A 14257-nucleotide genomic window follows, 5' to 3' on the forward strand; every position below is an offset into this window, starting at 1 on the left:
TGAGGACAGATAAGTCCCCGGGGCCAGACGGGATATACCCAAGGATATTACGGGAAGCGAGGGAAGAGATTGCTGCGTCTTTGGTGATGATCTTTGCGTCTTCACTGTCCACTGGAGTAGTACCGGATGATTGGAGGGTGGCAAATGTTGTTCCCTTGTTCAAGAAAGGGAATAGGGATAACCCTGGGAATTATAGACCAGTCAGTCTTATGTCGGTCGTGGGCAAATTATTGGAGAGGATTCTGAGAGACAGGATTTATGATTATTTGGAAAAGCATGGTTTGATTAGAGACAGTCAGCATGGCTTTGTGAGGGGCAGGTCATGCTTCACAAGCCTTATTGAATTCTTTGAAGTTGTGACAAAACACATTGATGAAGGAAGAGCAGTGGATGTAGTGTATATGGATTTTAGCAAGGCGTTTGATAAGGTTCCCCATGGTAGGCTCATTCAGAAAGTGAGGAGGCATGGGATTCAGGGAAAGTTGGCTGTCTGGATACAAAATTGGCTGGCCCATAGAAGTCAGAGGGTGGTAGTAGATGGAAAGTATTCAGCATGGAGCTCGGTTACCAGTGGTGTTCCACAAAGATCTGTTCTGGGACCTCTGCTGTTTGTGATTTTTATAAATGATTTGAATGAGGAAGTGGAAGGCTGGGTTAGCAAGTTTGCCGATGACACGAAGGTTGCTGGAGTTGTGGATAGTGTGGAAGGCTGTTGTAGGTTGCAACGGGACATTGACAGGATGCAGAGCTGGGCTGAGAAGTGGCAGATGGAGTTCAACCTGGAAAAGTGTGAAGTGATTCATTTTGGAAGGTCGAATTTGAATGCAGAATACAGGCTTAAAGACAGGATTCTTGGTAGTGTGGAGGAACAGAGGGATCTTGGGGTCCATGTCCATAGATCGCTCAAAGTTGCCACCCAAGTTGATAGGGTTGTTAAGAAGGCGTATGGTGTGTTGGCTTTCATTAACAGGGGGATTGAGTTTAAGAGCCACGAGGTTATGCTGCAGCTGTATAAGGCCCTGGTTCGACCACACTTGGAATATTGTGTTCAGTTCTGGTCGCCTCATTATAGGAAGGATGTGGAAGCTTTAGAGAGGGTGCAGAGGAGATTTACCAGGATGCTGCCTGGACTGGAGGGCATGTCTTACGAAGAAAGATTGAGGGAGCTAGGGCTTTTCACATTGGAGCGAAGAAGGATGAGGGATGACTTGATAGAGGGGTACAAGATGATGAGAGGCATAGATAGAGTGGATAGCCAGAGACTTTTTCCCAGGGTGGAAAGGGCTATCACCAGGGGGCATAATTTTAAGGTGATTGGAGGAAGGTTTCGGGGAGATGTCAGAGGTAGGTTCTTTACACACAGAGTGGTGGGTTCGTGGAATGCGCTGCCAGCGGTGGTCGTAGAAGCAGATACATTAGGGACATTTAAGCGACTCTTGGATAGGTACATGGATGATCGTAGAATGAAGGGTAGGTAGTTAGTTTGATCTTAGAGTAGGTTAAAGGTTCGGCACAACATCGTGGGCCGAAGGGCCTGTACTGTGCTGTACTGTTCTATGTTCTATGTTCTATGGTAACTCCCAGGATGTTGATAGTGGGGGATTCAGTGATGATAATGCCATTGAACATCAAAGGGAGATGGTTAGATTCTCTCTTGTTGGAGATGGTCATTGCCTGGCACTTGTGTGGCATGAATGTTACTTGCCACTTATCAGCCCAAGCCTGGATGTCGTCCAGGTCATGCTGCATCTGGACACAGGTTGCTTCAATGTCTGAGGAGCTGCTAATTGTGCTGAACATTGTGCAATCAATGAACATCCCCACTTCTGACCTTATGATGGACGGAAGGTCATTGATGAAGCAACTGAAGATGGTTGGGCCAAAAACACTACCCTGAGGAACTCCTGCAGTGATGTCGTAGGACTGAGATGATTGACTTCCAACCAGCACAACCATCTTTCTTTGTGCTAGGTATGACTCCAACCAGGGAAGATTTTCCCCCCTGATTCACATTAACTCCAGTTTTGCCAGGGCTCCTTGATGTCGTACTTGATCAAATGCTGCCTTGATGTCAAGGGCAGTCACTCTCACCTCACCTCTTTTGTACATGTTTGGGCAAAGGCTGTTATGAGGTCAGTAGCTGAGTGGTCCTGGTGAAACCCAAACTGTGCATCAGTGAGCAGATTATTGCTGAGCAAATGCCACTTGATAGCACTGTTGATGACACCTTCCATCACTTTACTGATGATGGACAGTGGACTGATGGGGTGGTAATTGACTGGATTGGATTTGTCCTGCTTTTTGTGTAAAGACATACTTGGGCAATTTTCCACATTTTTGGCATTGATGCTAGTGTTGTAGTTGTACTGGAACAGCTTGGCTAGGGTCACGGCTAGTTCTGCAGCACAAGTCTTCAGTACTATTGCCGGAATGTTGTCAGGGTCCATAGCCTTTGCAGCATCCAGTGCCTTCAGCCATTTCTTGATATCACATGAGACCTCAGCAGGATGCTAAGAAGGATCGTCCAGTCGGCACTTCTGACTGAAGATGGATGCAAATGCTTTAGCCTCATCTTTTGCACTGATGTGCTGGGCTCTCCCATCATTGAGAATCGGGATATTTGTGGAGCTTCCTTCTCCTGTTAGTTGTTTAATTGTCCACCACCATTCACAGCTGGATGTGGCAGGACTGCAGAGCTTATGGGCGGCACAGTGGCGCAGTGGTTAGCACCGCAGCCTCACAGCTCCAGCGACCCGGGTTCAATTCTGGGTACTGCCTGTGTGGAGTTTGCAAGTTCTCCCTGTGTCTACGTGGGTTTCCTCCGGGTGCTCTGGTTTCCTCCCACATGCCAAAGACTTGCACGTTGATAGGTAAATTGGCCATTATAAATTGCCCCTAGTATAGGTAGGTGGTAGGGAAATATAGGGACAGGTGGGGATGTGGTAGGAATATGGAATTAGTGTAGGATTGTGGGTGGTTGATGGTCGGCACAGACTCGGTGGGCCGAAGGGTCTGTTTCAGTGCTATATCTCTAAATAAATAAATAAGATATGATCTGTTGGTTGTGGGATCACTTAGCCCTGTCTATCACATGCTGCTTACACTGTTTGCTATGCAAGTAGTCCTGTATTCTGGCTTCACCTGGTGACACCTCATTTTTAGATATGTCTGGTGCTGCTCCTGGCATGCCCTCCTGCACTCTTCATTGAACCGGGGTTGGTCCCCCGGCTTGATGGTAATGGTAGACTGGGGGATATGCCGGGTCATGAGGTTACACATTGTGATTGAATACAATTCTACTGCTACTGATGTCCCACAGTGTCTCATGGATGCTCAGTTTTGAGTTACTAGATCTGTTTGAAATCTATCCCATTTAGCATGGTGATAGTGCCACACAGCATGATGGTGAGTATCCTCTATGTGAAGACGGGACTTCGTCTCCAAAAGGACTGTGCGGTGGTTACACCTTCCAATACTGTCATGGACAGATGCATCTGTGACAGGTAAATTGGTGAGGATGAAGTCAAGTAGGTTTTTCCCTCTTGTTGGTTCCCTCACCACCTGCCACATACCCAGTCTAGCAGCTATGTCCTTTAGGACTCGGCCAGCTTGGTCTGTAGTGGCGCTACCGAGCCACTCTTGGTGATGGACATTGAAGTCCCCCACCCAGAGTACATTCTGTGTCCTTGCTACCCTTAGTGCTTCTTCCAATTGGTGTTCAACATGGAGAAGCATTGATTCATTAGCTGAGGGGAACGGGCGGTAGGTGGTAATCAGCAGAAAGTTTCCTTGCCTATGTTTGACCTGATGCCATGAGGCTTCATGGGGTCCAGAGTCAATGTTAAGGACTCAGAGGGCAACTCCCTCCCGACTCTACACCACTGTGCCACCACCTCTGGTGGGTCTGTCCTGCCAGTGGGACAGGACATACCCAGGGATGGTGATGGTGGTATTTGGGATATTGTCTGTAAGATATGATTCCATGAGTATGACTGTGTCAGGTTGTTGCTTGACAAGTCTGTGAGACAGTTCTCCCAATTTTGACACAAGCCCCCAGATGTTAGTAATGAGGACTTTGCAGGGTCGACAGGGCTAGGTTTGCCATTGTCGTTTCCAGTTCCTAGGTCGATGCCGGGTGGTCTGTCCAGTTTATTCCTTTTCTTACACTTTGTAGTGGTTTGATACAACTGAGTGACTTGCTAGGCCATTTCAGAGGGCATTTAAGAGTCAACCACATTGCTGTGGATCTGCAGTCGGTTATGACCAAAGAGGGAGGAGTGCTCTGTTAATTCAGTCCCACTTCTCCACAGGTCACAAAAAATCTTTTAAATTTACCCACTTGCTGAAAAAATCAATCAGATACACTATTTTTCCTAGAATAGAACACACCAACTAGGTTTCTTTAATGAACAACAAAATTAACAGTTTATTGTAAAACAAGTCTTAACTAGTAATGAAGTAAAACACAGATCAAATTTTTAAAAATCCAACACTAAATTTTAAAAGTCCCCTTTCTACCTTAATCAAATTTTAAAGTCCCTTTTTACCTTATCCCCTTCACACTCACACACACATATACCAGTTAAACGAAAAAAAAAGTGATTTTTGGATCAGAGTGCTATTACAGACAAAAAAAAGCACCCGGGCAGATCATTTGTCCACTCCTGAAGAAAATATCAGATAAGACATGCTGTCCCAAAACTGGTACACAGCCCACCCTCCGAGCACATGCAGGCAGGCCACCTAAATCCCCCTAGAACAGTTCTCTTCAGGTGGTGGTGAGAATTATTTTTAGCAGGCTTCAAATACAGGAAACAAGACAAATCGACACAGTGAATTTCACAGAATCTTTCAGGGAATTGCAGGAAATCGAGCTGGATTGTAGTCTTCTGTTCTTCATTGGAATGCTCTCCTTCTGCAGCAGATTTGACTTTTATCTCCTTCCAGAAGGTAGAACCACACACACACTGACTGACAACTAGAACGCTTGTCAGTTTTCTGCCCCTGTTACCAGGGTTTCCACTCCATCTCCAACCTGAGCCATGTGACAACCAGCAACATTGTTGCCAATCGCCTCCCTCAGTGCCCTCTTGCTGGCTTTTTTTAAAAACACCTGGTCCAATATTTATTCAGCTTAACCATAAATTCCTTTAATAATTTTTTTTTAAAGTGTCACTTTCATAACAAGTCACATGTAGGCCGGACCAGGTAAGGACGGCAGATTTCCTTCCCTAATGGACATTAATGAACCAGATGGGTTTTTACAACAATTGCCAATGGTTTCATGATCATCTTTAGACCAGCTTTTAATTACAGATTTAGTAATTGAATTCAAATTTCTCCACCTGCCTTTATAAAGGTTCAGCATAACCTCCCTACTTTTGTACTCAATGCCTCTATTTATGAAGCCCAAGATCCCATATGCTTTACTAACCACTCTCTCAATATGTCCTGCCACCTGCAAAGATCTAAGCACATGCACCCCCAGGTCCCTCTGTTCCTGCACACTCTTTAGAACTGTGCCATTAAGTATATATTGCCTCACTCCATTCCTTCTGCCGAAATGCATCACTTCACACTTGTCAGTGTTAAATTCCACCTGCCATCTCTGCCCATTCTGCTAGCCTATCTATGTCCTGTTGCAGGCAGTTCATATCATTCTCACAGTTTGCCACACCTCCAAGTTTGGTGTCATCAGCAAATTTTGAGATTTTGCCCTGTATTTCAACACCCAAATCACTTATATATATAAAAAAAAGCAGTGGTCCCAGCACTGACCCTTCTGAAAAGCAACCATTTACTACAACCTGCTGTTTTCTGTCCTTAAGCCAATTTTTTTATCCAATTGCACACTGACCCTCCTATTGCACGAGCCTCAGTTTTGTTAACGAGCCTTTTATATGGTACCTTATCAAATGCTTTCTTAAAATCCATATAAGCAACATCCACCACATTCCCATCAACACCTTCTCACTACTTCATCAAAAAATTCAATTAGATTAGTCAAGCATGGTCTGCCATTTACAAATCCATGATGGCTATCCTTAATTAACTCGAAGCTCTCTAAGTGCCCTTTGATATTTTCGCTGATTATCGTTTCTAATACCTTACCCACCACTGATGTTAAACTAACTGGCCTGTAGTTGCTAGGACTGTCCTTACAGCCTTTCTTGAATAAGGTTGTCATATTTGTCACTCTCCAGTCCTCTGGCACCTCCCCCCAGTATCCAGGGAATATTGGAAGATTATGGCAAGCCCTTCCGCTATCTCCATTCCCACTTCCTTTAGCAACCTGGGTTACAAGCCATCCAGAAGAGTTGACTTATCTACCCTAAGCAGAGCCAACCTTTTTAGTACCTTCCCCCTCTCAATTTTTATCCTCTCCATTGCCTCTACTCTCTTTGCTGCTACTGATATTTTGTTAGATTCCATATCCTTAGAGAACACATTTTTCTAGCAAGGTGGGCACTGGTGACTCTTAATTGTATATCAATTGGGTCCAAATTATATTCAGGTGGTGAGCATTAATTGGGGATTCATATATTCATATATATATATATATCAGGCTGAAAGAGGGCTGGATTGTAGGAGTTACATGGCTACTTCTGACTGAAAGGTAATTCAAAAGGGATATAATAAGCGTGTCAATCCACTCCAGTAAAGAACAATGGGCTGAAATTCCCCTTTTGTGACGTCTCAGTTATGGAACATCACATACCTGGCTCATACCTGGACATGTTGGAGCGTCAGTGCCCAGAAGGCTGCACCTATCCAGGCAGATGGTTGCTGACTTGTGTGCCCTGGTTGAGGGTCATCCGAAGGTTTGTGGCAGCTGACGTCGTGATGAAATGAAGACACACAGGTCTGCCTTCATGCAACAACATGGCCAGTGCTTTATCGAATAATAGTGTGATATTATTAACAACAGACCCACAAAGTAACATTACTGACATGGTGGCATGCATTCACAGCCATTCCTATGAGGTGCTGCTCCCATTATGGCTAAGGATGAGGTGGATGTGGACTGCTTGCTCGTATCTGTCTGGGTCTGAGATGCCCGTGGCACTCAGCCTCATCGTGGAGGTGTTGGAAAGGCACCTCCAAAGGCTGCTGCACCAGCATCAATGCAAGGGCAGCTTCTGCCACAGGGCATGACTCTTGTCACACTCACACAATATGAATTTATGAACTTATGAAATATAAACCCAAAACGGACACTTTCCTGTAAAACAAAATGGAGTTGAGAGGTCAGGTGAACTTTTCTTTCCTGCCAATATATATGGAACTGCAAGAACCCCGAGCTAATTTTCCTTCTTGGCCAAGTCTTGGTGAGATCATTAAAATGCAAATGACCCTTCCTGTGATATTGACTGTATTTCTCCAACGAATAAAAAAAAACTGGGTTCATAATACTCTTGCAGACTCTTTGATTCCAAACGTGAACTCCAGAAAATGAATGTGAAAAGCTCTATTTTATCAAGATGGTATGTGGATGAGTGATACCCGAACCCGATTGTCTGACAATAGCTTAACTATCAGCAACTATTTATGAGGACAATGCAAAGAGGTGCTCTGGTCACATGACGGAAACTAGGTTTCTGATAAGGGGTGTAAATAAGAGATGTTCTGAGTGGACAGGGACAGCAGAAAAACATTGATGTCAGCAAAGCGAAAAGTTCCTGCCTAAGGTCACCAGCTTTAAGCCATATGTAGGCAGAGATTCGAGTTGGCCCTGAACTCTCGACCTGAGGAACTGTACCAAGGCTCCGTCATTGAACTTTGACTGGAGTATAACAAGAGAAATCTGCTACTGCGAAATATAAAACAACAACAAATCCTTCCTGAAAAACCTCCAGTGTTTTTCTTCAGTGGGCAAAAAAAGGATTACAGGCCTGCATCGTTCAAAGTCTTCACCCTGCGGAAAAGCAAGTCTGACAGAAAACTCTTGAAATCATAAGACATAAGCGCATGCAACTTTTATAATCACTATCTTTTCTTGAGTGTGCTTGTATCTGTATGTTTGAGAGTGGGTGTAGTTGTGTATATTTGAGTGTTGAACAATAAATATTTATCTTTCTTTTAAAACCTAATAGAAAACTTGTCATTTGTCTGTTCCTGACAATTAAAGCACTCAGGAGTTGAAAAACTTTTTTTATACACGCTGTCTTCAATCAGCTGAGTGGTGAAAAGGGTGAGCCATCCCTATCATTTCTACTCTGTCCCTAATAGTCTACCGATGCTGCGTCCATCAGAGGGGCCATGGGGGCGGATGATGATGACGGAGCCATGTAAAGGGTGGCCCCTCGTCACCACCTGTTGCCTCCTCAGCCTTTTCATGGCACCCTTGATCACTGGAGGGATTCATAATATGGTCTGAATGAGTTCCCTTTATAAGACTTATTTTCTCAGTTTCTAGGTTCCCTTTATTGATTTATACCTTGACAGTCTGTAACAGTTACTGAAGTATAAGTTGATGCCTTCATTAACATGGTGTCATACAGTAATTACTATGGGGAACCTCTAAGGTGTACAAATGCTAGCCACAGATGAGATAAAACCCTGCTTGCTTTAAAAAAATGTTTACTTGCAACTACCCCATAGCCTTCAAGAGCCTCACCTTCCTGCTTTTTGTATTTGTTCTGTATTTGCTGCAATCTGGATTCTTCTACATTCTGGGGCACAGCTGGAATCCACTCAGTGCTTCGTTGTGCCATTTGCACCACGAACCGGTCAGTGCTACAGACTGCAGCATGCATTCCATGCATGTCAGTGCACTGTTCCTGCATCCACTCTGAGTGATGCTGCATATGGCTCTCCGTGAGGTTGGTCACACTCTCAATGGAGGAGCTCATGCGCTCAAAGCCCTGAGATATTGCAGAGCACATGAAATGAATGGACTCCTCCATTCTCATGGTGGTTCTCATGTCATGATGGTTCTCTAGGTAAAGCCACCTGTTTCATGACTCCCTAGGCTTTGCGTCTCCATCCTGCTGAGCAGGGCTGCGCCTGCCCACATCCTCCGAGAGGGCTGGCCATAGCTAACTCTGCCTCCCCGTATGCCCCTGGTCTGATGTGATGTGTGCTTTACCCTGTGCCACCCTCTCTAATAACCTGAGAGGACCCCACCAACATGCAAGTATCTGCACTGGGGGAGGTTGTGCTTGAAAGAAGATGTGATGGTTCTGGCTCTGAGGAGCGCTCCTCCTCTGACTCCTGGGGATCTTGTTGGCGCTGTCTCAGCTCCTGCCCTCTGCAGCTGGCCCTGCGGGAGACATAAGAGAAGACTGTGAAAAAGGATCGGGACAGTCAACAGATGTTCATGCTGTTTAAAATAATGATATGATAGCTCTATCTTTGACAGTTCATTGTGCGGGAAGAATTGTCATACATTCCCTGAACATGGAGATGTTGAGATGTTTTCACTCTGTCTATGCCAGACCCCATTTCTCCATCTCCAATGACCCTGTGGCTTGGAGCTCTGGCCACATCAAGGGCCAGCTCCTCAAAGTGTATCAGCAACACAAGCTGTGCACCCCGCCATCCAGGCGTGCCCTCTTGTTCTCCTGACATTCAACTCCCACTTGGACTGCAAGGGGTGAAGAAAGACGCAGTTAGGACAATGCTTCTCTCCCTCACCACTCGCAGCCTTTCAGTTGTATAAGAAGTTGCAGTCTGCACTCCAGCCTCCTGTCCAATATCACTAGAGTTTTGACCTACGCTTATGGGTTTGCAAGGCTGCTGAACACAATCTCTCCCATGGTCAGGAGAACTCTATGTGCCCTAAGGATGCTACTTTACTTTGTACTCTGGTGACTGCCGACCAGGAGGCATGTCATCTGGGTCTCTCTTTGGACTCACCTTTCCAGTCTTGAGAAGGTTACTGAAGTGTTTCTGGGACTGCAACCCGTTCCTCCTCACCACTCCTCTGCTGCTGACCTCATGAGTCACCTCCAGCCTTGCCCTCTTGCTGAGCCTTGCAGGCTTTCTGTTGCCACTGACAGGGAACAGAATGTTTCTACACTCAGTCACCGCCTCCAGCAGCACCTCCAGTGAGGCATCAGAAAAATAGGGGGTAGCACAGGGGTGGACTTCCTTCTCACTTCCCCCTGTTCTGCTCCTTCTTCCACCCTTTGGACAAATGGCAACCTCAGTATTGGCTGGCACCCATCTTTTAAATGGGGCCCGCTGCTGCCAATATTTTATCTCCTTCATATGTCCGCCACCGCTAATTGGGCGATGAATGTGACTCGAGACCAATTAGCTACTTTCCATATTGAAATTTTAACACATGCATAATGCCAACACCATGCAGGGTAGGACCCGGAAGTGTCAATGACGTTGATTTTCCAACGTTGGAGTGGAAATCCTGTCCATTGGGCCTGATTTTAAAAGGGATAGGGTGTCTGTATGGTATTTGCAAACCCCTAAGTGGAACCCTGGAGAGACAGGGGACCTTTGTCAGGTGTCCCGCTCAAAACTGACCAGATCTACTGCCTGTCTGCCAGTGCTGGGAGGGGTGTGTTTGGCAGCTGAAGGCTGCAGCTAGGGACGCCAGTCAAAGATTTATTGTGAGGGGAATTGAATACAAAAGTAGGAAGGTTATGCTGCAGTTAGTTATACAGGGCATTGGTGAGACCACTTCTGGAGTACTGTGTACAGTATTGGTCTCCTTTTTTAAGGAAGGATGTAAATGCGTTGGAAGCAGTTCAGAGCAGGTTTACTAGACTAATACCTGGAATGAGTGGGTTGTCTTCTGAGGAAAGATTGGACTAGCTAGGCTTATATCCGCTGGAATTTAGAAGCGTAAGAGGCGACTTGATTGAGACATATAAGATCCTGAGGGGCCTTGACAGGGTGGATGTGGAAAGGAGATCTCCCCTTCTAGAAGAATCTAGAACTAGGAGTCATTATTTAAAAATAAGGGGTCGCCCATTTAAGACTGAGATGAGGAGAAGTGTTTTCTCTCAGAGGGTCGTCAGTCTTTGAAACTCTATTCCTCAAAAGGTGGTGGAAGCAGAGTCTTTAAATATTTTTAAGGCAGAGGCAGATAGATTCTTGATAAGCAAGGGGGTGAAAGGTTGTCGGGGTAGGCGGGAATGTGGAGTTAAGATTACAATCAGTTCAGCCATGATCTTATTGAATGGTGGAGCAGGCTCGAGGGGCCGAGCGGCCTACTCCTGCTCCTAATTTGTAAGTTTGTATGTACACACAGAAATCCAAATCATCCTTGCTTACCTGGGAATGGATGAGATTGTATGCTTCAGATTGCATCCATAGTGTAATGACAGCATCATTTTGCAAATACAAATCCCTAGAAGAAACCATTTGCTTTCACGTGAAGTCAGATCTGTTATTATCAAACTAATCATACATTCTGTTTTACTGTTCAGGTGTCGATCGTATCTATGACAACATCGAGGAAATGATTGGATACAGGCCCAGGTCATACATGAAGTGGTGCTGGCTCATCTTTACTCCAGGTGTTTGCCTTGTAAGCTTCTCATTCCTTCCAATTTTATTCCAAATAGTTATATACCTTAAAGAACTTCAAGTAAGGTTCCAACACAAAAAAGATAAAGGGCAGCAGTTTCCCAGTTAAGCTATTTTTTTTCCAGTGCAATTCACCCAAAATTGTCCAAAGACATGCAAAAGTTCTCACAATTTTAAGCACAAATTACATCCACAGCAAATCAATTTTCCATGATCTTTTGCGCTAGCCATTGTCTTCAATCCCCGTGACAAACTCTGTTCCCTAGCTACCAACTCTATCCCTCACCTTGGCAAGTGTTTGAGGCTGAACCAGACTATTCTCAACCTTGGCATCACGTTTGATCCCAAGATGAGCTTTCAGCCACGTATTCGCGCCATCACTAAGACCACCTATTTCCATCTCCTTAACACCACCCAACTCTGCCCCTACCTCAGCTCATCTACTGCTGAAACCCTCCTGCATGCCTTTGTTACCTCTGGACTTGACTATTCTAACATACTGCTGGTTGGCCTCCCACATTCTACCCTCCATAAACTTGAGGTCATCCAAAACTCTGCTGCCCTTGTGCTTACTGGCACCAACTCCTGTTACACTATCATCTCTGTGCTCACTGACCTACACTGGCACTTGATTAAGTAATGCCTCAATTTTAAAATTCTAATCTTTTGTTTCAAATCCATCCATGGCCTCACCCCTCCACATCTCTATAATCTCCTCCAGCTTCACAACCCTCTGAAATATTTGCACTCATCAATTTCTGGCCTCTTGAGCATTTCCGATTTTAATTGTTCCACTCTTGGTGGCCACACCTTCAGCTGCCTGGGTCCTAAGCTCTGGAATTCCTTCCCCAAACCTCTCTGCCTCTCAACCTCCCTTTCCTCCTTTAAGACACTCCTTAAAGCCTACCTCTGACCAAGCTTTTGTTCAGCTGTCCTAATATCATCTTGCGTAGCTTGGTGTCAAATTCTGATTTGTAACACTCTTGTGAAGCACCTTGGAATGTTTTATTACATTAAAGGTGCAATATAAATACAAGGTGTTGGTGACATTGTTGTAAAAAACATCATACTGACACCAGCCCTATCACATAAGTGGGCACAGCACACCCACCACCCCCCCCCCCACCCACCCCCACCACCACCCCCCCCCCGGCCCCCCCCCCCCGCCCCCACCGCCAATCGAATTAATCAACATTGCAAGTTTCTGCTAGTTATTCCCATTTGCAGGCCATCGAGGAGGCTCTAAAAATTCAGCTGCTTTATTTAAGTGCAAAGGCACTAATAGGTACGTTTTAAAAGCTTTTGAATATAACTTTTTTAATTTATTAAGAAACTGACTACTGTACAGCAATACAACAGGGAACATAAAACAGGCTTTAGGCTCCACATATACATAGAATTATATAGACTTTGCAGCACAGGACAAGGCCATTCAGCCCAATCAGTCCATGCTGGCATGCCTCCTCCCTTCCTTAACTTTATATTTCTGATATCATCCTTGTAATTCTTTTTTTTGCACTCTTTCCAGTGTCACTATCTTTTTTTATGATATGGCAACAAGAACTACATACAGTGTGGTATCACCAAGATTCGATACAAATTTTGTATAATTTCTCTACTTTCCAATCTATCCCTCTAGTCATAAACCCTAGTGCTTGGGTTACTCTTTTTATGGCCTTATTAACCTGAATCATTACTTTTAGTAATTTGTGTATTTGTACTTCCAGATCTGTTTGCTCCTCTGGCCCATTTAGATTCTTATTTCCCAAGTAATATGTGGCCTCCTTATTTTCTTACCAAATTATAAATCCTCAGACATATCATTTGGCAATTATTTTCCACTCTGCAAGTTTATTAAAATCGTCTTCTAATTTGTTCCAGTCCTTCTCAGAATTGAATCTCCCCTCCCTTTGGTATTGCATGCAAATTTATAAATTGTGTTTTTGATTCCAAAGTGGGGCAGCACAGTGGCACAGTGGTTAGCACTGCAGCCTCACAGCTCCAGGGACCCGGGTTCGATTCTGGGTACTGCCTGTGTGGAGTTTGCAAGTTCTCCCTGTGTCTGCGTGGGTTTTCTCCGGGTGCTCCGGTTTCCTCCCACAAGCCAAAAGACTTGCAGGTTGGTAGGTGAATTGGCCATTATAAATTGTCACTAGTATAGGTAGGTGGTAGGGAAATATAGGGACAGGTGGGGATGTTTGGTAGGAATATGGGATTAGTGTAGGATTAGTATAAATGGGTGGTTGATGGTCGGCACAGACTCGGTGGGCCGAAGGGCCTGTTTCAGTGCTGTATCTCTAATCTAATCTAAATAATCTAAATTAATATAAATTGTAAACTACAGTGTCCCAGCATTTATCTCATGGAACCCCATTTCTTAGCTTCTGCCAGCTAGCTATTCATTCTGTTTTTTGTCCCCTGATTCCACATGCTCTGACCTTAGTCACTAGTCTATTATGTGAGACTGTATGCCTTTTTAACAGCCTTCTCAACATATCCTGGCACCTTCAAAGTCTTGTCTGTGTTTATCTACAGGTCTCTCTGTTCCTGCACCCCTTTAAATCATACTATTTAGTTTATATTTCCTCCTCATTCTTCCTACCAAGATGTATCACTTTAAACTTCTCTGCATTAAATTTCATCTGCTATGCGTCTGCCCATTTCATCAGCCTGTCTACATCCTCCTTATGTCGACTATTATCCCTCTCACCATTTACTACATTGTCAAGTTTTGTATCATCTGCAAGCTTTGAACTTATGCCCTGGA

At 44.7% G+C, this 14257-nt stretch overlaps 1 protein-coding gene across 6 annotated transcripts in view; it reads left to right on the forward strand.

Moving 5' to 3' along the window:
- Positions 1 to 14257, forward strand: part of LOC137379599 (sodium- and chloride-dependent GABA transporter 2-like) — a 77220-nt gene that overhangs the window by 57060 nt on the left and 5903 nt on the right. For all 6 annotated transcript variants that reach the window (XM_068050660.1, XM_068050658.1, XM_068050663.1 and 3 more), the window contains one exon: positions 11391 to 11491. In XM_068050660.1, the coding sequence (XP_067906761.1) occupies positions 11391 to 11491 (101 nt within the window). The remainder of the gene's footprint in view (positions 1 to 11390; positions 11492 to 14257) is intronic.

This window comes from Heterodontus francisci, chromosome 18, assembly GCF_036365525.1.
Source record: "Heterodontus francisci isolate sHetFra1 chromosome 18, sHetFra1.hap1, whole genome shotgun sequence".
In the NCBI taxonomy this organism is placed as follows: domain Eukaryota; kingdom Metazoa; phylum Chordata; class Chondrichthyes; order Heterodontiformes; family Heterodontidae; genus Heterodontus; species Heterodontus francisci.